General features: G+C 46.6%; 1 protein-coding gene across 1 annotated transcript; it reads right to left on the reverse strand.

Moving 5' to 3' along the window:
- Positions 1-516: 516 nt before the first annotated feature.
- Positions 517-23,573, reverse strand: ZNF639 (zinc finger protein 639). The gene is made up of 5 exons (XM_075340605.1): positions 23,454-23,573; positions 10,751-10,814; positions 9,448-9,546; positions 9,181-9,288; positions 517-2,828 (listed from the first exon to the last, which is right to left on the reverse strand). Exons 3-5 carry the CDS (start codon positions 9,533-9,535, stop codon positions 1,729-1,731), a joined length of 1,296 nt encoding a protein of 431 aa, XP_075196720.1. The 5' UTR covers positions 9,536-9,546; positions 10,751-10,814; positions 23,454-23,573; the 3' UTR covers positions 517-1,728.
- Positions 23,574-24,227: the final 654 nt, after the last annotated feature.

The raw sequence follows: 24,227 nt of genomic DNA on the forward strand, positions 1-24,227 counted from the left end.
AGCGATATCGCTGGATGTGGTGAGTGTGTGGATGCGTTGTGTGTGTAATCTGATTTGTGTATGTGTTCCGCCGTAGGACCTTGATGCGCTCCCCTGCTCCCGGTCGGCGTCTGGCGAGTATGACTGCAGGGGTCTTCTTTCTTCTCTCTTCTGGGGGTGTCCGCTGTCTATAATGAAGTGTCCTGCAGTGTCTAACCTTTTTACCTCTGCATGGACACTTCATTAGTGACCGCAGCTAGGTCTTATTTTCGGGGGATGTCTTATATTTAAGCCTCTCTGAAAAATCCTGCTAGGTCTCATTTTCAGGGAAACAAAGTATGCATTATTTATTAGACATTAAATTAGACCAGTGCAGGTTTACACGCCCTTTCTTTTTGTGGTCTCCATTAGACAGTACTTGTTAGGAGTATAACGAGTACGAATAGTTAGGTACTTGCTCAACTCTAGCTACAACCCATCCAAGACGCATTTTCATTGGACAAGTTCATTGTCCAAAATATCAAGAACTTTATGATATAGTTTCCTAAGATGCTATGAGCACATTTATTCTTTTATTATGAAATTATACGATTAGGACACAACTCACAAAAGCACAAATAACAGATCACCAAAGTTCATATTTCTCAGGTACAGATGAGTACATGCAAAAAACTTTACATTAGAATTCATTTATTTTTCCACTAATTAATTATTTCTGCTGTCATTTGCCGTTACATTAAAGGGTGTCTCCTTAGTATAGCCCATCAATATCAGTAGGTGGAGGTGCAACACCCAGCACCGATCAGCTGTTCTTCGTTGGTGCAGCCGGGTACTGCAGACCCACTTCTATTCATTCACATAGCTGGATGTACAGTACTCAGCCACAGCCACTATACAGTTGACGGCGCTGTACAGCCGCCAGCATCGGAAACATCAGATCGATAGCGATGCCGGATGCTGTACCTGAACTAATAATGACCTACACTAAAGAGAGGCCATCAATATAAAGTATTCGACCACCCCTTTAAACTTTTGGTGGGGCCTCGTTGCCAATAAATCAAAATTATTTCAGATGCCTTGAACAGTATTTTACTTCATAGGAAAGCACAGAAATGACAAAGGCAGGCAGTATATCACCATGTCTACATATTAAATAGCTTTGTGATTCATAAACATACCAATACAGCAGGCAATATCACCTATGACATATGACGTACACAATACCGTATTCTATTCACGAAGACTTCAGAGTGGGCAATGTCTCTCCGTTTACATATAAAAGACACTGAAAATAAGTTTGCCCGACATGGCATATTCTTGGCACATTCAATTTGACTACACAAAGTTACAAGGATTTTTCCCCCAGTTTAATATTTGTCACAAACACTTACATTTAAATAATTTCAGTTCAGCCTCGTATCGAGTGTTTCACACGTGGGAATTAGACATCTTACAATTTCATTAACACAGAGTAATAGATTTAGGGAGAATATAAACAAAAATCTGATACGCCTCGTATAGACCAAGCATGCAGTGTTGGCTCTTTTCTCTACGAAGTTTATTACTACGGCTTTAGAAGTGAAGTGTTCATCTTCTGGTAATGGCAGATTCAGATCTGTATTCTCACTGCAAAGTTCAGACCCCGATGGGGTATACAACGTACTACACACTCGCAATATACATAGTGCTTGGATCTCGTACAGTAATGTCTCGGCAGACGCCAGAAAGTGTATTTTACCACTGAATGATTCAGGTTCTCTCATGTGTCTGACTATGGGTCTTAAGATCATCTTCTGATCCAAACCTCAGAAGGCAGCTCCCGCACTTATGAGGCAGGTCTGCAGAATGCCGAAAGTCTAGGTGCGTTTTTAAGTCCTCCAGCTGACCGGTTGAGTATTCACAATATTGGCATAAGTAGACGCCTTCAGATGAATGCAGGTTTAGATGCTCACTATATTCTAACATGCCAGAAAACCCTTTCCCGCAGTCATCGCAGACATGAGGGTAGAAACGAGTATGCTCTATTGCCACGTGCCGGTTCACATTGGTGTGGAGCCTACTGCTAAAGCCGCATACTTGGCATACAAAGAAGTTCTTACATTTGTCAAAACTAATTTTATTTAATAGATTGAATTGCCCGCGTGCTCCATTGTTATAGGCATCGCTTAGCTCTATCAGACGGCACGTGTGCTCATTTACTACATGACTATGCAGATCCTCTGGGTCGTTAGTCTCGTGCTCACAGAACTGGCATAGGTACTGTTCATCACAACTGTGCTCCTGGAAGTGCAGGTACAGTTCACTACTTGTGCAAAACTGCAAATCACACTGCTCACACCAATAGAGAAAGTCCGTGAAGTGGGCATCGGCCACGTGCTGATTGAGATTCTCAAATGAGCAGGTCTTGTAGTCGCAGTGCTTACAGCTCAGCTGCTCCTCCTCGTGCACTTTGCCATGTTCCAGGAGTTGCTCATCACTGGAAAAATTCTCCTTGCAAATCTTACAGATGTGGGACTCCGCACATTTGTGCTTCAGAATCATATGCTGTTTCAGATCCGAGAAGTATTTGCTGTTGTAGTCACACTGGTCACAACGAAAGAGGCCACTACTGTTGGCTCTCAGCAGCGGCCACTTCTGAGGAGTTGTCAGATTGGAGGAGGGGCTGCCTTCGGGACTCTCTTGTATCTGAAGCGGCACATCTTTGATTTCCTCCTCGATCACGGGGGAGGGAACACACTCCGGCTCTTCGGTATGGACTTCTACAACTGCCTCTTCATGAACTGGCTGGGGGATTAGTGTGGGAGACTCGCACATCTCTTGGCTTTCTCCATTAGTACTGGGCTGCTCCTCTACGAAACAAACACAGTAACATTTATTTTCTCAGATTTCATTGCTCACATATTTATTTAGAGTACACACAGGGACAAAATGACTCACTTATCACTTCCAAATTGTCCCTCCAGTGAGGAAGGAGACAAACTCTAGTGCCACCTATTGGAAGTAGCAATCCTAAAAGTCAAAAGTGGCTATTTAAACAAGCCTTTTCATAAGACTTAGGATTTATTGCCAGATCAGAATCCCAATTTGCAGACACAGTGTTTTGGGGTGATTGCAAAGTGTGGGTATCTGATCAGGCTTATGAGAAGCTATGTGGGGAAATTCACTTTCACTTCCAGAAATGAAGTCATGCAATTTCTACTATTCCTAAATCAGATGGAGAAAAGAAAGGCAGGAATCCCTCTTATATGAGGGGGTCACACAGGACTGGGTATTGTCATAGTGACACGCTTTGTGGCCAACATATCTCGCTCAGCTAATGTTCACATTTGCATTATAAATAGAAGCCACAAGACTCCTGCACCAGGATACCACGATTTACAACGGAGCCCATGAGGTCCCAGTGTTGTGTGGAAACGTGAACACAACCTAAGAATGATCTACATATGTATTTTCACCCATGTCATTACTTACTCTAACACTAACACTAACTCTACTCTAACACTAACAATAGTGCAGATATGCTACACTCAGAATATTCTATGTGATATATATAATTTTTAAAATGGTTTTATTGAAGGATCCTTCATACTGAACATTAGAAACATACAAGAAAAGAAAACGTAAGATGAGTGACAGGTTGAGGACCCCTGCTTTAAAGCCCTATACCACTTTTGTCCAGTTAATGAAGGAATCAAATGATGTAATTTATGCTCAAGGGGAGGTGGAGCAGAAACAATTTTAGGCTATGTTCACACTAGAAAAATGATTTTTCTTAAGAAATTTCTTAAGAGTGAAGGATTAGTGCACCTGCGTTAAAAAACCGCACCAAAAACGCACCTGCGTTTTTGCCGCGTTTTCGGTGCGTTTTTACCGCTGGTTGCTCCCTGCGGGTATTGTGCCAATTATCTATGGCAAATAACGCAGTTAGCTGCAAAAAAGAAGTGACATGCTCAAGAAAGAATTTTCTTAAGAAAAAAACGCAGTGTGTGCACAGCTAATTTTTTTTGCCATAGGTTTTGCTGCGGAATGTCTGCAGAAAGGTTACAAGAATTTCTCAAGAAATTTCTGCAGCAAAAACGGACCAAAAACGCAGAGTGTGAACATAGCCTTAGAGTTTAGTACGAATATATAGAGTGCAGATAGCACACTTGTGGGACCTTAGGTGGTGCGTATTCCTATTAATGGGCTCCTTGAGATACACAAGCATTGATGAGGGAACTGGTGCATTATTGCATGTCTTAATTAAAGATATCTATAAAATTGTTTTATGAGAAACATATGCAATATTAACCCCTTCACCCCCGGCCACTAAAACACCCTAATGACCGGGCCATTTTTTGCAATTCTGACCAGTGTCACTTTGACAGGTTATAACTCTGGAACGCTTCAACGGATCCTGGCGATTCTGAGATTGTTTTTTCGTGACATATTGTACTTCATGTCTGTGGTAAATTTAGGCTGATATTTTTTGCGTTTATTTGTGAAAATTTAGGAAATTTGGCGAAAATTTTGAAAATTTCGCAATTTTCAAACTTTGAAAATTTATGCCCATAAATCTGAGAGATATGTCACACAAAATAGTTACTAAATAACATTTCCCACTTGTGTACTTTACATCAGCGCAATTTTCGAAACAAATTTTTTTTCCGTTAGGAAGTTAGAAGGGGTCAAAGGTCATCAGCAAATTCTCATTTTTCCAACAAAATTTACAAAATAATTTTTTTTAGGGACCACATTACATTTGAGGTGACTTTGAGAGGTCTAGGTGACAGAAAATACCCAAAAGTGACCCCATTCTAAAAACTACACCCCTCACACTGCTCAAAACCACATCCAATAAGTTTATTAACCCTTTAGGTGCTTCACAGGAACCAAAGCAATGTGGAAGGAAAAAATGAAAATTTTACTTTTTAAACACAAAAATGTTACTTTAGCCATAAAATTTTCATTTTTACAAGGGAGAAAAGAGAAAGTACACAATACAATTTATTGTGCATGTTCTCCTGAGTACGCTGATACCCCATATGTGGTAAAAATCAATTGTTTGGGCGCACGGCAGAGCTCGGAAGGGAAGGAGCGCCATTTGAATTTTTGAACGCAAAATTAGCTGCACTCATTAGCGGACGCCATGTCGGGTTTGAAGACCCCCTGAGGTGCCTAACCAATGGAGCTCCCCCACAAGTGACCCCATTTTGGAAACTAGAGTACTCAAATAATTTTTCTAGATGTTTGGTGAGCACTTTGAACCCCTGGGGGCTTCACAGAAGTTTATAGCGTTGAGCCGTGAAAAAAAAAAAAAAATTTTTTTACCACAAAACGGTTGCTTCAACTAGGTAGCTTTTTTTTTCACAAGGGTAACAGGAAAAAATGCACCATAAAATGTATTGTGCATTTTCTCCTGAATACGCAGATACCTCATATGTGGTGGAAATCAAATCTTTGGACACACGGCAGTGCTCGGAAGGCAAGGAGCGCCATTTGAATTTTTGAGTGCAAAATTAGCTGCACTCATTAGCGGACGCCATGTGGGGTATGAAGACCCCCTGAGGTGCCTAAACAATGGAGCTCCCCCACAAGTCACCCCATTTTGGAAACTAGAGCCCTCAAATAATTTTTCTAGATGTTTGGTGAGCACTTTGAACACCTGGGGGCTTCACAGAAGTTTATAGCGTTGAGCCGTGAAAAGAAAAAATTTTTTTTTTACCACAAAACGGTTGCTTCAACTAGGTAGCTTTTTTTTCACAAGGCTATCAGGAAAAAATGCACCATAAAATGTATTGTGCATTTTCTCTTGAGTACGCAGATACCTCATATGTAGTGGAAAGTAATTGTTTGGGCGCATGGCGGGGCTCAGAAGAGAAGGAGCGCCATTTGACAGCAAAATTGGTTGGAATCATTAGCGGACGCCATGTCACGTTTGGAGACCCCCTATGGTGCCTAAACAGTGGAGCTCCCCCACAAGTGACACCATTTTGGAAACTAGAGCCCTCAAATAATTTTTCTAGATGTTTGGTGAGCACTTTGAACACCTGGGGGCTTCACAGAAGTTTATAGCATTGAGCCGTGAAAAAAAAAAAAATTTTTTTACCACAAAACGGTTGCTTCAACTAGGTAGCTTTTTTTTTCACAAGGGTAACAGGAAAAAATGCACCATAAAACGTATTGTGCAATTTCTCCTGAGTACGCAGATACCTCATATGTGGTGGAAAGTAATTGTTTGGGCGCATGGCGGGGCTCAGAAGAGGAGCGCCATTTGACTTTTCAAACGCACAGACGCAGTGCACTGATCGGCCGCTGCAGGACGCACGGTCGGATGCGATAAAAAAAAGCGTCGGGGATACGTAAAAAAAAAGTCACGCCAAAAATTGACCATGGATGCAGATACGTTATGTGCATCCCTGATCAGCGCTTGCCGGGATGCACGGACGGATGCGATACAAAAAGCGTCGCAAATATGGAAAAAAGTCACGCCAAAAATTGAGCAGGGATGCCGATCCGTTATCTGCATCCCTAATCAGCGCTCGGCGGGACGCACGGACGGATGTGATACAAAAAGCATCGTGAATACGGAAAAAAGTCACGCCAAAAACTGACCACGGATGCAGATCCGTTATCTGCATCCCTGATCAGCGCTTGGCGGGACGCACGGACGGATGCGATACAAAAAGCGTCGTGAATACGGAAAAAAGTCACGCCAAAAATTGACCATGGATGCTGATCCGTTATGTGCATCCCTGATCAGCGCTTGGCGGGACGCACGGACGGATGCGATACAAAAAGCGTCGTGAATACGGAAAAAAGTCACGCCAAAAACTGACCACGGATGCAGATCCGTTATCTGCATCCCTGATCAGCGCTTGGCGGGACGCACGGACGGATGTGATACAAAAAGCGTCGGGGATACGGAAAAAAAAGTCACGCCAAAAATTGAGCAGGGATGCCGATCCGTTATCTGCATCCCTGATCAGCGCTTGGCGGGACGCACAGACGGATGAGGTGTAAAAATGGACAGGGGATACGGAAAAAAAAAAAAAAGTTATACTCACAGTACCCAGAGGACTAGCAGGAGGATCACTGACCAGAAGAGCTGCAGATGAACAGATGGCAGAGAGATGGACAGCTTTACAGGAGCAGCAGGCAGATCAGCAGAATGCCCAGGAAGGACCCAGCGATGGACGCAGATGTGATCAGGCCGGTGAAGACAGGTAAGAGGACGTCAGGGGAGAGCAGAGGGGGAGAGAGGGGGGTGAGAGCAGAGGGGGGGTTGAGAGCAGAGGGGGGGGGTGGGAGAGCAGAGGGGGAGGGGGGAGAGCAGAGGGGGAGGGGGGAGAGCAGAGGGGGAGGGGGGAGAGCAGAGGGGGAGACCGGAGAGGGAGCTGCAGAAGCAGAATAGAGATAATGGGGGAGGCAGTCAGATCGCGGGGGGAGCAGATCGGGATGTCGGGAGGGGGGGGGGTGTTGGGGGGAGCAGATCGCGGGGGGGCACGGCAGGGGCTATCACGGCAGCGCGCAGGGACACCACGGGAGCGCGCACGGGCTGCAAAGTGAGCACAGTACTCACGTGCAGCAGCAGCGGTGACCTCAGCTACGGCGGCGGCGGCAGCGTGGTACCACAAGTACCAGCCACTGCACGCTGCAGACATGTTGGGGGAGGGCTCGCAGGCCAGCACAGGCCTGGGGAGGGCGGCCACCGGCAGATCAGACCGCCCCACTGCACACTGATTGGAGCGATTGCGCGTCATAGCACGATCGCTCCAATCAGTGCTGCAGGGGCTGGGGGCGGCATGTTTGAGGTCCACCTATGATATGCTGCAGCAGCTGCGGCATCTCATAGCTGGATCTCACAGGATCGCACTAATTCGGGCATTATTTTTGCCGAAATTAGTGCGATCGATGTGGTTGGCGGTTCAGATTTGAACAGCCAATCACATCGATCGTCGATAGGGGGTGGCGATGCCGCCCCCCCTGGGGTCAAGCAAAGGTCCCCTGCTGTAAGAAACAGCAGGGGACATCATTTGAAAGCCGTTGCTATGGCCACGGCAATCAAATGAAGTTTAGGCAGTAAAATTACGTCCCTGGTCGTTAAGTCACGTTAAAATAGGACGTAATTTTACTGCCCGCGGTCGTGAAGGGGTTAAATTTGTTAAAAGAAAAAAAAAATTGATCTAGCAATGTTGGATTATTTCCAAAATATTGGGTCCTGTACATTTTTAAGATGTGTTGGACCTCAGGATATCCCACAACTGAAACTTCCCCACCTGGTCAGTAAAATTTACAATGTTTGCTTTCTTTCCAGACCTGTAATGCCATATTGTGCAGATTTAATAAACCATGTGGTGGCATATAAGAACCTTCCAGTACCGCCTAAATGAAATTTCCATCTAAAAATTGAGTGAGATATGTCTATGCACTAAACGGGCAGCTACCATATATCCAATTCTTTAGGTATTGTAATTGGCCAGCTAGATAATACAAGAGTAGATCATGTGTCGCATAGCTCCCTTGGCTTTTGGGTCTCTGCAATGTTCCATTGCTGAGTTTAGGGCTTGCAGAGCCCTATATAAATGCGACTATCTGGCTATGTAGTTTCTTAAAGACTATTTGGGCAGTTTTACTAGAGGAGTGTTCCAGTAATAGACATTTTGTAAGAATTATTTTAAGAAGGTTGATTTCCCAGCTACTAAAAGGGGCAGTTGGGACGAGCTCTCAAATTTATTTTTAAGCATAGTAGACAAACGATATACATTATTTTTTAAGTCTATGTTTGGGTTTTTCTTAATAATGATATTTTATTTTATTAACAATTTGTAGACCATAGGACCAAAACTTTATCTTTCAGCGGCATTACCAAAGATTTTCTTTAATTTATGCAAGTCCCAGAAATTCCCCAAATTGACTGATCAATTTATCTTGATTCCCACCATTATGGCATCCTGTCTTATTTTGAGAGCGATGGGCTATAAAGTCAAAGCAAAAAGCATTGGGGACATCCCTGTCTAGCACCGCTTCCCAAATCTATATTGGCCGACAAGATTCAAATTTACAAGAATATTGACACATGGTTTATTATAGAGTAACTTAAGTTACAGAGTGTATCATTAAATCCAAATTTTAGAAATACTTGATGAAAACATTCCCACTCCATGAAATCCAATTCTCTTGCTGTTGTGTGATCTATTTCTGGCTTATTTGTTAACTCACCTTCACTTTCCGGAGGCTTAGGATCAGCTGGAATTAGAGAACAGACACTGTAACAGTGATCAAAATATATCCCATTATTTTCTATCGTTTTGACTGGAAGAACGACATCTGGAAAAAAAGGGAAAATAAGGTGGTGGTTGATTATGTGATAATCAGACCTATGACATTCAGAAATTAAACAGGTAGGTGTTTGGTCTTTGTTATGAGGACTTTGCTGTGGTTATATTATCCTCATCATTACACGGAAAGGTTTGGAGTCCAACTTACCGGGAGCAGAAGCAACAGCTGATGTCTGCCCCGCATACCGCGAAGGAAAAGAGGTCTTCCTTTTACGTTTCTTAGGATGTTCATTCATATCGCTACAGTCTGAAACGAGATTTACATAGTTCGCCTAATATTACATAATTATATGACCTTCCACAAGAGAAACCAATAGAAAGCAGCACAATAAAATGGACATCTAGATAGTTTACTTGTTGAGGAACCTATTGTGCGCATGCAGTGTGGCTAGATTCTGTGAACCCCAGAAATCCTACTGAGTAATCTAGCGCTATAAAGTATCCAAACTAGCTCCTCTCTGAGGACCACTGGCAAGCTGATGTCCACTAAAAGTCTGCATTAAAAAGAAGGGGTAGCTGCAGTAAAAAATAGTGTCACTTGGTCTGTTGACATGATAACCATTATATGGTGCTTTACTCGCTGCGACATCGGTAACGATATATCGTCGGGGTCATGTCGTTAGTGATGCACATCCGGCGTCGTTAGCGACATCGCAGCGTGTGCATGCCGCTGGTTGTTTGACGTTCCTGCGGCGTCCCACATCGCTATGTGTGACACCGCAGGAACGACGAACATCTCCTTACCTGCGTCCACCGGCAACGAGGAAAAAAGGTGGACGGCATGTTCCGGCCGCTCATCTCCGCCCCTCCTCTGCTATTGGGCGGCCGCTTAGTGACGCCGAACGCACCTCCCCAAGGAGGGATTGTTCGGCGGTCACAGAGACGTGGCTGAAAAGGTATGTGCGTGTGACGCTACCGTAGCGATAATGTTCACTACGGTAGCGATCACCAAATGTCGCACGAACGACGGGGGCGGGTGCTATTGCGCACGACATTGCTAGCGATGTTGCAGCGTGTAAAGCACCCTTATGACCTGACTGAATATTTTGAAATGAAAGTTATATTATTAACCATACTTTCATTTTATAGGTTAAAAAATGATCTCTGAAACTCAGTCTTACTCTTGTATTCAGTGAAATATTAATTAAAATCTTATCTTTCAAAAGGGGTTGTACTCATTTATCGTGAGCACTGGGTTTGTGTGTGTCTATATACTGTAAATATTACATACAGTAGAACCTTATATTCACTCACTCTGAGCTGGGAACTATGCATCTCCATCAGCTCATGTAAGGTAAGAAAACTGGCCAGATGGGACAGGCTCAGGTTGTCCTCTTACTCCTCACGATTGTCTTTCTGGTAACCAGTTTGCACCCATAAGTAGAGCCATACAAAGGGGGTGTACACATTAATATTGAGCATTGTATACGCAATAGAACAATTATACTTACATATGTTGCCCAATCACTTATCATAGACCAGAGGTGAAAAAAATTCTTCTACTTGTCCGTTATTCTGCACAGAAATGAAAGAGATCTGCTTTACTCCACCATACAATAATACTAAATTATACACCAACACTCCTTCAGAAATATCATCTTTTCTGCTACAGGATGGACCATTAAAAAAAAAAAAAAACCTAAAACATACAAGAAAAAAAAAAAAAAAAAAAAAACTCGTGCTACCGAGCCACCACTTCATGATCCAAAAATGTGCTTTTGGTATGTGGCTATGGGTATGAGGACAGTGTGTTCTGTAAAGCAGGTAAAATATATCTTTGTACCGTGTCAGCCAACAGAGATAAAAAATTGTATAAAAGCACTGAAGTCCTCAGTGGTTGATACCTTTTAATGGCTAACTGAAAAGATGGTGATAATAAAGAGAATTTTGTTACTTACCGTAAATTCTTTTTCTTATAGTTCCGTATTGGGAGACCCAGACCATGGGTGTTTAGCTTCTGCCTCCGGAGGACACACAAAGTACTACACTTAAAAGTGTAGCTCCTCCCTCTGAGCTTATACACCCCCTGGTAGCCAGTCCTAGCCAGTTTAGTGCAAAAGCTGAAGGAGAATAGCCACCCACAAGTAGAACCGAGTAAGAACCGGAACAACCGGAGACTCTGTCCACGACAACAGCCGGTGACAACACACGGAACAAGAAAATTGCCAACAGGCAACAGGGAGGGAGCTGGGTCTCCCAATACGGAACTATAAGAAAAAGAATTTACGGTAACAAAATTCTCTTTTTCTTTATCGTTCCTTTGGGAGACCCAGACCATGGGACGTTCCAAAGCTGTCCCTGGGTGGGAATAAACAGAAAAAACTAAGAAGTAGGCGGAGCCTAACTTCACAAGTGGGCGACAGCCGCCTGAAGGATGCTTCTGCCCAAGCTCGCATCTGCCGAAGCATGAGCATGCACTTGGTAGTGCTTCGAAAAGGTATGCAGGCTAGTCCAAGTGGCAGCCTGACAGACTTGTTGAGCCGTAGCCTGGTGCCTAAAAGCCCAAGAGGCACCGTCAGCTCTGGTCGAGTGTGCTTTGATCCCCGGCGGGGGAGGCACCCGAGTACTCTGGTAGGCGTCCGAAATGGTCGATCTAATCCAACGGGCCAAGGTCGGCTTAGAAGCAGAGAGACCCTTGCGCCGCCCTGTGGTTAGCACAAAAAGAGAGGTGCACCGCCTAAGCGCAGCGGTGCGAGACACATAAATCCGGAGAGCACGCACCAGATCTAGAGTATGCAACGCTTTCTCAAAGCGATGAACAGGGGCCGGACAGAAGGAAGGCAAGGAAATATCCTGGTTAAGGTGGAAGGGAGAAACCACCTTAGGAAGAAAGTCCGGGGTCGGACGGAGAACTACCTTGTCTTGGTGAAAAACAAAAAAAGGTGACTCCGAGGAGAGCGCAGCCAAATCAGAGACTCTCCTGAGAGAAGTTATGGCAACTAGAAAGGCCACCTTTTGAGAAAGACGATACAAAGAAACCTCCCTAAGGGGCTCGAAAGGGGGTTTCTGCAATACCGTGAGGACCAAGTTAAGGTCCCAGGGATCCAAGGGCCGCCGATAAGGCGGAATGATGTGAGACGCACCTTGCATGAAGGTGCGGACCTGAGCCAGCCGGGCGAGACGCCGCAGGAACAGCACTGATAGAGCTGAGACTTGTCCCTTGAGAGAGTTGAGGGACAGTCCTAGCTGCAGACCGGACTGTAAAAAAGACAGAAGGGTCGGCAACGAGAATGGCCAAGGAGAATGGCCGGAAGAGCGACACCAGGACAGGAAAATTTTCCAAGTCCTGTGATAGATCTTGACGGAGGAAGACTTACGGGCCCGAGTCATAGTGGAGATGACTTCAGGAGGAATACCAGAAGCCGTCAAAATCCAGGACTCAAGAGCCCCGCCGTCAATTTGAGTGCCGCAGAATTCGGGCGGAAAAACGGACCTTGCGAGAGCAGGTCTGGACGGTCCGGAAGATGCCACGGCATCTCCACGGACAGTTGGAGCAGGTCCGGATACCAAGCTCGCCTAGGCCAGTCCGGTGCAATGAGGATGACTCGACGGCCCTCCATTCTGATCTTGCGCAGGACTCTGGGCAAGAGAGCTAGAGGGGGAAACACGTAGGACAGACGAAACTGGGACCAGTCTTGAACCAGAGCATCCGCGGCGAAGGCCTGAGGATCATGGGAGCGAGCCACGTAAACCGGAACCTTGTTGTTGTGACGGGATGCCATTAGGTCCACGTCCGGAGTTCCCCACTTGCGGCAGATTGACTGAAACACTGCCGGGTGCAGGGACCACTCGCCACCGTCCACGGATTGACGGCTGAGATAATCTGCCTCCCAGTTTTCTACGCCAGGGATGTGGACTGCGGATATGGTGGACTTGGAGTCCTCCGCCCATTGAAGAATGCGTTGGACCTCCAACATTGCCAGGCGGCTGCGTGTCCCGCCTTGGTGATTGATGTAGGCAACCGCTGTCGCGTTGTCTGACTGGACTCGAATGTGCCTGCCCGCCAACAGGGGGTGAAAGGCTAGGAGAGCTAGAAGCACAGGTCTGGTTTCCAGCACATTGATTGAAAGGGCTTACTCGGACGGAGTCCAAGTGCCCTGTGCTCTGTGGTGGAGATGTACCGCTCCCCAGCCGGATAGGCTGGCATCAGTGGTGAGAATCACCCAGGACGGAGTCAGGAAGGAGCACCCTTGGGACAGGGAGAGGGGTCGAAGCCACCACTGAAGAGAGCTCCTGGTCCGTGGCGACAGAGCCACTAACCTCTGAAAGGAGGAAGGCTGCTTGTCCCAACAGCGGCGAATGTCCAGCTGCAGAGGACGCAGATGGAACTGGGCAAAGGGAACCGCCTCCATAGAGGCCACCATTTGACCCAGCACCTGCATCAGGCGCCTGAGGGAATAACGTCGGGGCCTCAGGAGAGAGCGCACCGCTAGCCGGAGAGACTGCTGTTTGATTAAGGGCAACTTCACAAGTGCCGGCAAAGTCTCGAACTGCATCCCTAGGTACGTGAGACTCTGGGTCAGAGTCAGAGTGGATTTGGGAAGATTGACAATCCACCCGAATTGGGCTAGGGTGGCGAGAGTGAGCGAAACACTCCGCTGACAGTCTGCGCTGGATGTATTCTTGACCAGAAGGTCGTCCAGATAAGGAAGCACTGCTAACCCCTGGAGGTGCAGGACCGCAATCACTGCCGCCATGACCTTGGTGAATACCCGAGGGGCTGTAGCTAATCCGAAGGGGAGAGCCACGAATTGGAAATGATCCTCTCCTATCGCAAAACGTAACCAACGCTGATGTGACACTGCGATTGGCACATGTAGATAGGCATCTCTGATGTCGATGGACGCCAGGAACTCCCCTGGGGTCATAGAGGCAATGACTGATCGCAGAGACTCCATGCGAAAATGCCGCACCCGGACATGCTTGTTGAGAAGCTTGAGATCCAGGATGGGCCAGAAGGTACCGTCCTTTTTTGGAACTAGGAAGAGATTTGAGTAAAAACCTCTGAACCGTTCCCCGGAGGGTCTACCTTTGGGGAGTGAGACCACTCCTTGACCACCTCAGGTGGAAAGGGAAAACGGTCATCAGAACCACGCTTTCGAAAGCGTTTGTCAGGGCAGGCCCTGGGTTTGGTCACAGCGGTCTGAAAACTGGAGTGGTTAAAGAACACTCTTCACTCTCTTAGGCGAGGTAAACTGATGTTTTTCTGCCAAAGAGAGTTGCTCCTCTGACACTGGCGGATTGAGATCCAGCACAGAATTAATAGAAGCAATCAAATCACTAAGATCTGAGTCACCCTCAGAGAAATCGATGGGATACATAGCCTCCGAGCCCCCAGTGAGGGCATCCTCCTCATCTTGAGTCAGCTCTTGAGACAAAGCCGTGGGATGGGGAGGGGGGGGAACCCTGCGCCTTCTCTTAGAAGGACAGGGTCTGGGATCAGATGATGAATCCTCCGTGAGCTCCGATGGACGGAGGTCAGAGGATAGGAGTCCTCTGTCAAGAGTATTAGAGGCACCCTGTGAGGGAGGCTGATGCATATTCATCAAAGTCCTGGACAAAAGTCCCATGGACTCAGCAAATGACTGGGATATGGACCTAGAAAAGGACTCTACCCAGGCTGGGGGTTCAGTCACAGGTGCAGCAGCAGCCTGAGAGACCACTGGGGGTGAGACTCCAGGCTGTGGCACCGCCAAGTTAGTGCAACCATCACAGTGTGGATAAATGCTCGGCTCAGGCAGCAGGAGCTTACATGCAGTGCATGCAGCATAAAGCTTTGGAGCCTTGCTCCTTGTGTGAGACATGCTGCTGGAGTGGGGGCTTTGCAGAGAATGAACCCCAGGGAGAATATACAGAGGTCCACAACCGGAGACCGGCTGTGGCTTACCAGACCGCTGAGCGCGGTGTTGTGTGCCCTCCAGATCCCGAAGCCCGGTCCCCCAGTCGCAGCACCTCAGCAGAGATGCAGAATGCAGGATGTCCCAGAGCAGAGTGAACTCTGCCTGAGAAATGGCCCCCGAAGCGAAGAGAGGGGGCGGGACTAGGGGCGTTCCTATAAGAGCGGGAACTGGAGGGCTATAGAGACCTGCAGGGAAGGAGGGACGCCCCAGCAGTGGGGAGTGTCCCTCCCCTGTGTAGAACGGCCGCCGGGAGGAGCCGAACCTGTACCTCTGCATGAGTGACATGTGAGGGCAGGAAAATGAAACTAGGCCTCCGGCGAAGCCGGGGCCTAAATTTAAGCGGCGAGGCCGACAAGCAGGCACCATCGGCGCGGTTCTCAGGCAAAAGCTAAAGAACCCGCCGAAAAAGTTAAAACAATCACATACAGCATACTCTCCCCTTACAATAAAGAACCGGGACCCCCAACAAACGTCTCAGGTACTTAGCTGCTGAGACGCAGGGCCATGTCCCTGGGGATGAGTGCTCCGGTCCAACAGAATCCTCAAGGGGCTGTGGATGGAGACCGGACTCCTGCCAGGCATGGAGACCGTGCTGGCTCCCACTTCAAGCCAGAGCCCAGAAGGGATGGTGAAGGAGCGCGGCATGTAAGGCTGCAGCCTTGTAAACCAACCTTAACAACACCGCCGACACAGTGGGGTGAGAAGGGACATGCCGGGAGTCCAGACATGGACCCGCTTTTCTTCAAACTCTTTCCAAAAGTCAAACAAATCAGATGAGAATGCATGTGTGGATGTATGCCTCCTGACACAAAGCAGTAAATTGGCTAGGACTGGCTACCAGGGGGTGTATAAGCTCAGAGGGAGGAGCTACACTTTTAAGTGTAGTACTTTGTGTGTCCTCCGGAGGCAGAAGCTAAACACCCATGGTCTGGGTCTCCCAAAGTTACGATAAAGAAAGCATTATTACCATCTTTTCCATTAGCCATTAAAAAGGTATCAACCACTGAGGACTCTCAGATCTTTAAAACATTTTTTTTTGTTCTTTAATGATAATTTGAACACAGGTGAGCGCAAGGACCATGCAGAGACATCCTCTATCCTCAGCTATCTGATCACGAGCATTAGTATCATTTTTTTTTAGCAAGAGGGGGGTGACTGGTCATACAATGTATGTGTCCATGTGCTGTAATCATGTTCCACTCACAGAATATAAGAGAAACAAAAGGGTTGTGACTAGAGTTGAGCGGGGAGAGAGAGCGGGGAGAGAGCAAGAGAGAGAGCGCGAGAGCGAGAAAAAAAAAAAATGCCGAATCCGGATCGTGCACCCGGAATCCCGCGTCCGGGTCGGACCTGGATCTACTGCTGAAACCGCGCGGATCCGGATTTTTCAAGTCCGGGTCTGCTCAACACTAGTTGTGACTTTCATGGTTCACCAGACCTATAGCTTCTGCTCTTTTCTTAAAGGGAGCCTGTCACCAAGATTTTCCCTTATAACCTGCGGCGCCCCCCAGTGAGCCCTTCTACATATACAGTATTCTAGAATGCTGTATAAGTGCTCAGGCGGTGCTGTATAGCATAAAATAAAACCTTCATTTTACTCACCTAGGGGCAGTCGGGTCCAATGGGCGCCTCCTCTATCCTGTGGAGTCGTCGTCCTCATTCTCAGGCCCATGTGGATGACGCATCCTATGTCATCCACACAGAGTGCTCCATTGCACTCCTGCGCACACGCACCTCTCTCTGCCATGCTCAGAGCAGATCAAAGTATTGTAGTGTGGATGCGGTCTTTCACTTTTCCCTACATCTGTATATTACAGTACTCTGCTCTGCCCTCAGGAGATCAAAGTGCGCATGTGCAGGAGCGCAATGGCGGCCTCTGTGTGGATAATGTAGGACACATCAACCACATGGAGCTGGATGGAAGGAAAAGAGGAGGCGCTGGACTCAAGACCAGCAATGCCCATTGGACCCGACCGCCCCCGGTGATTATAGTAAAGGTCTTTTTTATTTTATATTACAGTGGCTTGGGCTCTTATATACAGTATGCTAGAATGATGTATGTAAGCGCCTACTGGTGGTGGACGCAGGTTACAAGGGAAAAGCCTGGTGACCGGTTCCCTTTAATGTGAATTAACAAAAATTGCTAGTGGAAGACCTCATCTACCAACTACTCTACTTTCCATCTCACACTGCTCCAATCCGTCCTTACCCCTGTGACCCAATGAATCTACCTCTTGCCCTGTTAGGCCATGTGCCCACGGGGAAAGTGTCCTGCGGATATATCTGCAGGACATTCCGCAGGAGCTCCCAGAAATCCGCAGCATAACTTTGTCTGTTTCCATGCTGCGGTTGTATTGCGGAATGTGCTGCGTTTTTGGTGTGGAAGTCCAGCAGAATGTCCTGCGGATATGCTGTGGGCGTTCTGCATTGAGGATACAGTACCATGGCTTGGGCACTGCATCCTCAATGCAGAATAAGTGCTGGAGTGATCGGTGAGTTCATACTTACCTGTATCGCAGAGCAACTTGGTTTCCGGCCAGCTCCTGGAGAAGATATACGGAGCCTGGACGAGCTCTGGCTGTCACATGACCGGAGCTCGGGCGGTCACATGACCGCAGCTCGTGCAGGCCCCACCCATCTCTTGCAGCCTGCTCCTGGCTCTGTCCCGTTCTTATACACTGAAGGAGGAGTCTCTGGTGTCTTCAATCAAGGCAGGTAAGTATAGAGATCGTGTGGAAATATCTGCAGGAATGATTGACATGCAGTTACGTGCGGCTGCGGGAATTCCGCAGCATGTCCCGCAGCCGCAAAAGCCGCAGCATTGAAACAGCACTCCCCAAACCCCATAGGATAACATGGGAAGTGTCTGTACTTGCGTAAACCTGCGGATTGTCTGGAAAATACAGAAAATCCACAGGTTTTCCGCAGCAAAATCCACATGAAGTTTGTCCCGTGGGCACAGGGCCTTACTCTTCTACCTCTCCCCTTTGTCTCCTCACTGACCAGAGAATCCTGTTCAAAATACTGACAGGAACCTATAAGATCATCCATAATCTGTCCCTCCATTCATGTCTGACCTACTCTTCAGTCCCTAATAATGAGCGAGCACTACTATGTTCAGTAGGCGTAATGAGCATTTGAACGCTCGGACGAGCTCAATGGGGAACTCGAGCATTTTTCCCAGAAGATCTTCCGGAAACATGCTTAACCCCTTCTCCCCAGGCAATTTTCAGGTTGTTTTTTTTTCTCTCGCCTTTTTCCAAGAGCCATAACTTTTTTATTTTTCCATCAATCTTGCCATATAGGGGCTTGTTATTGCAGGACGAGCTGTACTTTTAAATGAAACGATAACTTTTACCCATATAGTGTACTGGAAAAAAGCAAAAAAAAATTCAAGTGCAGAAAAACTGCAAAAAAAAAAAAAAAAGTGCGATTGTACAATAGTTTTTGGGATATTTTATTCACTATATGGTAAAACTGATGTGTCGGTGCGATGCCTCAGGTCGGTACGAGTTTGTAGACACCAAACATGTATAGGTTTACTTTTATCTAAGGGGTTAAAACAATTTCACAAGATTGTCCAAAAAAAAGTGGCGCACGTTTTGCGCTATTTTCTGAAACTCTTAGCATTCTCATTTTTTGGGATCTATGGCTCAGTGATGGCTTATTTTTTGCGTCTCGAGCTGACGTTTTTTAACCATTTTTAACCATTTTTACCATTTTTGCGCAGATGCTACGTTTTGATCATTTTTACAGCAGACCCACTGACCCCTATTATGCGTTTTAGAGCAAACCAACTGACACATAGACCCCTATTATCAGTTTTAGAGCACACCCACTGACCCATAGACCCCCATTATCCATTTGAGAGCAGACCCACTGACCCATAGGCCCCCTATTGTCCGTTTTTTTTAGAGCAGACATACTGAGCCATAGGCCCCCTATTGTCCGTTTTTTTTAGAGCAGACACACTGACCCATAGATCCCCTATTGTCTGGTTTTTTTTAGAGCAGACACACTGAACCATAGATCCCCTATTGTCTGTTTTTTAGAGCAGAGACACCGGCCCATAGACCGCGACCCATAGACCCCTTTTATCCGTTTTAGAGCAGACCCACTGACTTAGACTCCTATTATTCGTTTTAGAGCAGACACACTGACCCATACACCCCTATTGTCCGTTTTTACAGCAGACACACTGACCAGCAGGAGACTGCAAGAGGGGTCAGCCCTTTTTTTTGCTCCCAGTCCACATATGGGAGCTAGTGGGAGGGGTCAAAGTTATTTAGCTCTAAGGCCCTGGGGATAACAGTCTATTTAAACGTATAATAATCCCCAATTATATGAAAATAATTTTATTTTTATTCAAGTAGAAAATTTATACATCACACCATTTTGTGCATACTGACATTACATAGATCAATTGTCTTAAGCCAACTAAATGGCAACCCCTGATCTTGAATATCAAGAACAGGGTTTACAATGAAAAATAGAAGACAAATTGATACAATTTAAAACATATATAGCCAATTACTGGTTCACAAAAGGACACAGAGTGTGTAAGCCAAACTTAACTCGGTAGCTCCCAATGTGACTATGCTGGCACGTTAGTGCTGATTCTGTGGTCACAGTCATAAATATGACGCCTGGAGGACGGGAGCATGTCATGAAGACAGTATTGACTGGAGTGCTGCTGATCTGTTCGTGTGGCGCCATGGACCTGCATATCCCTCATTATACTATCTGACAACCTCCTGATGAACCACATGCCCTTGTGGGGAAACGCGTCGAGGTGGAGACGTCTTTAATTGATAGGAAATGGTTGGCGGTTCACTATATTGACTAAAGGACCTTTTTTCCAACGCCTCGTGTGGATACTCCTGGATGAATATTTATGACTGTGACCACAGAATCAGCACTAACGTGCCAGCATAGTCACATTGGGAGCTACCGAGTTAAGTTTGGCTTACACACTCTGTGTCCTTTTGTGAACCAGTAATTGGCTATATATGTTTTAAATTGTATCAATTTGTCTTCTATTTTTCATTGTAAACCCTGTTCTTGATATTCAAGATCAGGGGTTGCCATTTAGTTGGCTTAAAACAATTGATCTATGTAATGTCAGTATGCACAAAATGGTATGATGTATAAATTTTCTACTTGAATAAAAATAAAATTATTTTCATATAATTGGGGATTATTATACGTTTAAATAAGCTAGTGGGAGGTGAGTGCGCAGCTCCTCTCACAGGGTGCTGGTGTCGTGTCAGTGGGGCACTGCGATCTGGAGCCTTGGGGGCTTTGCCTTGCAGCATGGGCGCTGTGAGGCACCAGGTCGCCTGCCCTTCTGGCGCTTTGTCGCTGCAGCAGTGGTTAGTGCACAGTGCCACACTAAAAGGTTTAGGATAGGGACCCACTCAAGAGGTTTGCCATGAAGTGGCAGTGGGCTTAATACAATCTGATCAGAATGGTAACAAAGAACCTCATGTTCTATTTAATTAATTTTTTGCCTAACGGCTTTAGATCATTGTATTTTTGTGGGATGTGCGATCCATGTCTTTTTCTTCATAGCATGTCACACCGACCCATACACCCCTATTGTCCGTTTTTACAGCAGACACACTGACCCATACACCCCTATTGTCCGTTTTTACAGCACACACACTGACCCATACATCCCTATTGTCCGTTTTTACAGCAGACACACCGACCCATACACCCCTATTGTCCGTTTTTACAGCAGACACACTGACCAATAGACCTCTATTGTCCATTTTTACAGCACACACTGACCCATACATCCCTATTGTCCGTTTTTACAGCAGACACACCGACCCATACACCCCTATTGTCCGTTTTTACAGCAGACACATCGACCCATACACCCCTATTGTCCGTTTTTACAGCAGACACATCGACCCATACACCCCTATTGTCCGTTTTTACAGCGGACACACCGACCCATAGACCTCTATTGTCCGTTTTTACAGCAGACACACCGACCCATAGCCCTCTATTGTCCGTTTTTACAGCGGACACACCGACCCATAGACCTCTATTGTCCGTTTTTACAGCAGACACACCGACCCATAGACCTCTATTGTCCGTTTTTACAGCAGACACACCGACCCATAGACCTCTATTGTCCGTTTTTACAGCGGACACACCGACCCATAGACCTCTATTGTCCGTTTTTACAGCAGACACACCGACCCATAGACCTCTATTGTCCATTTTTACAGCACACACTGACCCATACATCTCTATTGTCCGTTTTTACAGCAGACACACTGACCCATAAACCTCTATTGTCCATTTTTACAGCAGGCACACCGACCCATACATCCCTATTGTCCGTTTTTACAGCAGACACACCGACCCATACACCCCTATTGTCCGTTTTTACAGCAGACACACCGACCCATACACCCCTATTGTCCGTTTTTACAGCAGACACACCGACCCATACACCCCTATTGTCCGTTTTTACAGCAGACACACCGACCCATACATCCCTATTGTCCGTTTTTACAGCAGACACACTGACCCATAAACCTCTATTGTCCATTTTTACAGCAGACACACCGACCCATACATCCCTATTGTCCGTTTTTACAGCAGACACACCGACCCATACACCCCTATTGTCCGTTTTTACAGCAGACACACCGACCCATACACCCCTATTGTCCGTTTTTACAGCAGACACACCGACCCATACACCCCTATTGTCCGTTTTTACAGCAGACACACCGACCCATACATCCCTATTGTCCGTTTTTACAGCAGACACATCGACCCATACACCCCTATTGTCCGTTTTTACAGCAGACACACCGACCCATAGACCTCTATTGTCCGTTTTTACAGCAGACACACCGACCCATACATCCCTATTGTCCGTTTTTACAGCAGACACACTGACCCATAAACCTCTATTGTCCGTTTTTACAGCAGACACACTGACCCATAGACCACCTATTGTCCGTTTTTTTACAGCAGACACACTGACCCATACAACCCTATTGTCCTTTTTTACAGCAGACACACCGACCCATAGACCTCTATTGTCCGTTTTTACAGCAGACACACCGACCCATACATCCCTATTGTCCGTTTTTACAGCAGACACACTGACCCATAAACCTCTATTGTCCGTTTTTACAGCAGACACACTGACCCATAGACCACCTATTGTCCGTTTTTTTACAGCAGACACACTGACCCATACAACCCTATTGTCCTTTTTTACAGCAGACACACTGACCCATACACCCCTATTGTCCGTTTTTTTACAGCAGACACACCGACCCATAGCCCTCTATTGTTCCGTTTTTTTACAGCAGACACACTGACCCATACACCCCTATTGTCCGTTTTTACAGCAGACACACCGACCCATAGCCCTCTATTGTCCGTTTTTTTTACAGCAGACACACCGACCCATACACCCCTATTGTCCGTGTTTTTACAGCAGACACACCGACCCATAGCCCTCTATTTTCCGTTTTTTTACAGCAGACACACTGACCCATAGCCCTCTATTGTCCGTGTTTTTACAGCAGACACACCGACCCATACACCCCTATCATTATCCATCTTTGCGGATCAGACTTGGGTATTGAAGTCAAGGTGCATCTGGCAAAAACTGATGACATCTGTTTCCTGTCCTTTTGTCAGCTGTTTTGACTGATCCATTACTAAATATCAATAGCGGAGGCGATAACGGGGATAGATCAGGCAGGTCATCTCATTCAGTTAAAAAAATAAATAAATAAACTGGTGAAAAAAAAATGGCCAGGCTTTGATGGAATGTAAAAATAGAAACTAATGTGTGAATATGGCCTAAGTTCACATTAGCGAATGAGAAAATAAAATGTGCTCATTAGTAAGAAATACTGAAAGGCCAAGTACAGATTCTGATGCCATTTCTGCAATGGATCCATTACAATGGCTGCGGTGTGGCCGGATTCTCTCCCACACAGAAACCTATGGCGTTTCTGGATGTGGCAGGTCACACTGAGGTCCGGCATATTGTGGGATCGGCCTCATGTTCCCTGTGACCTTTCACCCCAGGTCAGTGCTGCTGGGGGGTCGTGTGAGGATAAGACCACTGCAGCCCGGCAGGTTCACACTGTGCCCGTCCTGGTGACGCCCCCTCCGATATACACCTAACACTGCACAATAATGATTGAGGACCCCCAGGCTGCCCCCGCCGCACACCCGCTCCTGAGCGCAGCACCGATTACCTTACCTGAACAGCGTAAAATGGCGACCGGAACTCGCGCAACGCACGGCCGCCTGGCTCCTGACAGGCCGGAAAGTCCGCAGCACAAGCTCAGCCCTTCCCGGAGCCCGAGAGCATCGAGCAGTGAAGGGCAACCAGAGCGCCACCGGCAAAGAGAGTGTGCGGGAAAGCGACAGCGACGTCTAGTGGTCGCCAGCGTCACCACACATGATGCTGCAGGGCCTGGTGATGGCATGGCTCCGTGCACACAGGTGTTTGATAGGTGCGGTATATTGGATACTGAGGCATCTTAGAAATGATCTAAAGCTCCCTGGCTGCTTACTATTCATATAACAGTGCAGTGGGTCTAATTGTAGGAATAAACAAGTGCTGGAAGTGCTGTCCAGTAACGTCCTGTAAGCATGTTAGGTCCTAGTGTTATGTAATATACCTGATTACTAGCCTAATGCATTCCCAGTGTGGCTGTGGGCCATGTGCCACTTGGTTCCCGCTTCCAGTGACGTGCCCACTACCGGCCATACATTATGCACATTCTCAAGGACCAGGAAATCACAGCGAATTGTAAAATGGCATCCTGGGCCCTATCATCCTGTGACCCATCGTATGACGTCATCTCGAATGTCACACCATGTCCAATGTCCTGGATGCCGTGCGGTCTGAAGCCCCAGGCCTGGCTGAATTTACCCCCTTCAAATCGAATCTGTCATCAGGTTTTTGCCACTTAATCTAAGAGCAGCATGATAAAGGGACAGAGGCCCTGATTCCAGCAATGTGTCAGTT

The sequence above is a fragment of the Anomaloglossus baeobatrachus genome, chromosome 3 (assembly GCF_048569485.1).
Source record: "Anomaloglossus baeobatrachus isolate aAnoBae1 chromosome 3, aAnoBae1.hap1, whole genome shotgun sequence".
Classification (NCBI taxonomy): domain Eukaryota; kingdom Metazoa; phylum Chordata; class Amphibia; order Anura; family Aromobatidae; genus Anomaloglossus; species Anomaloglossus baeobatrachus.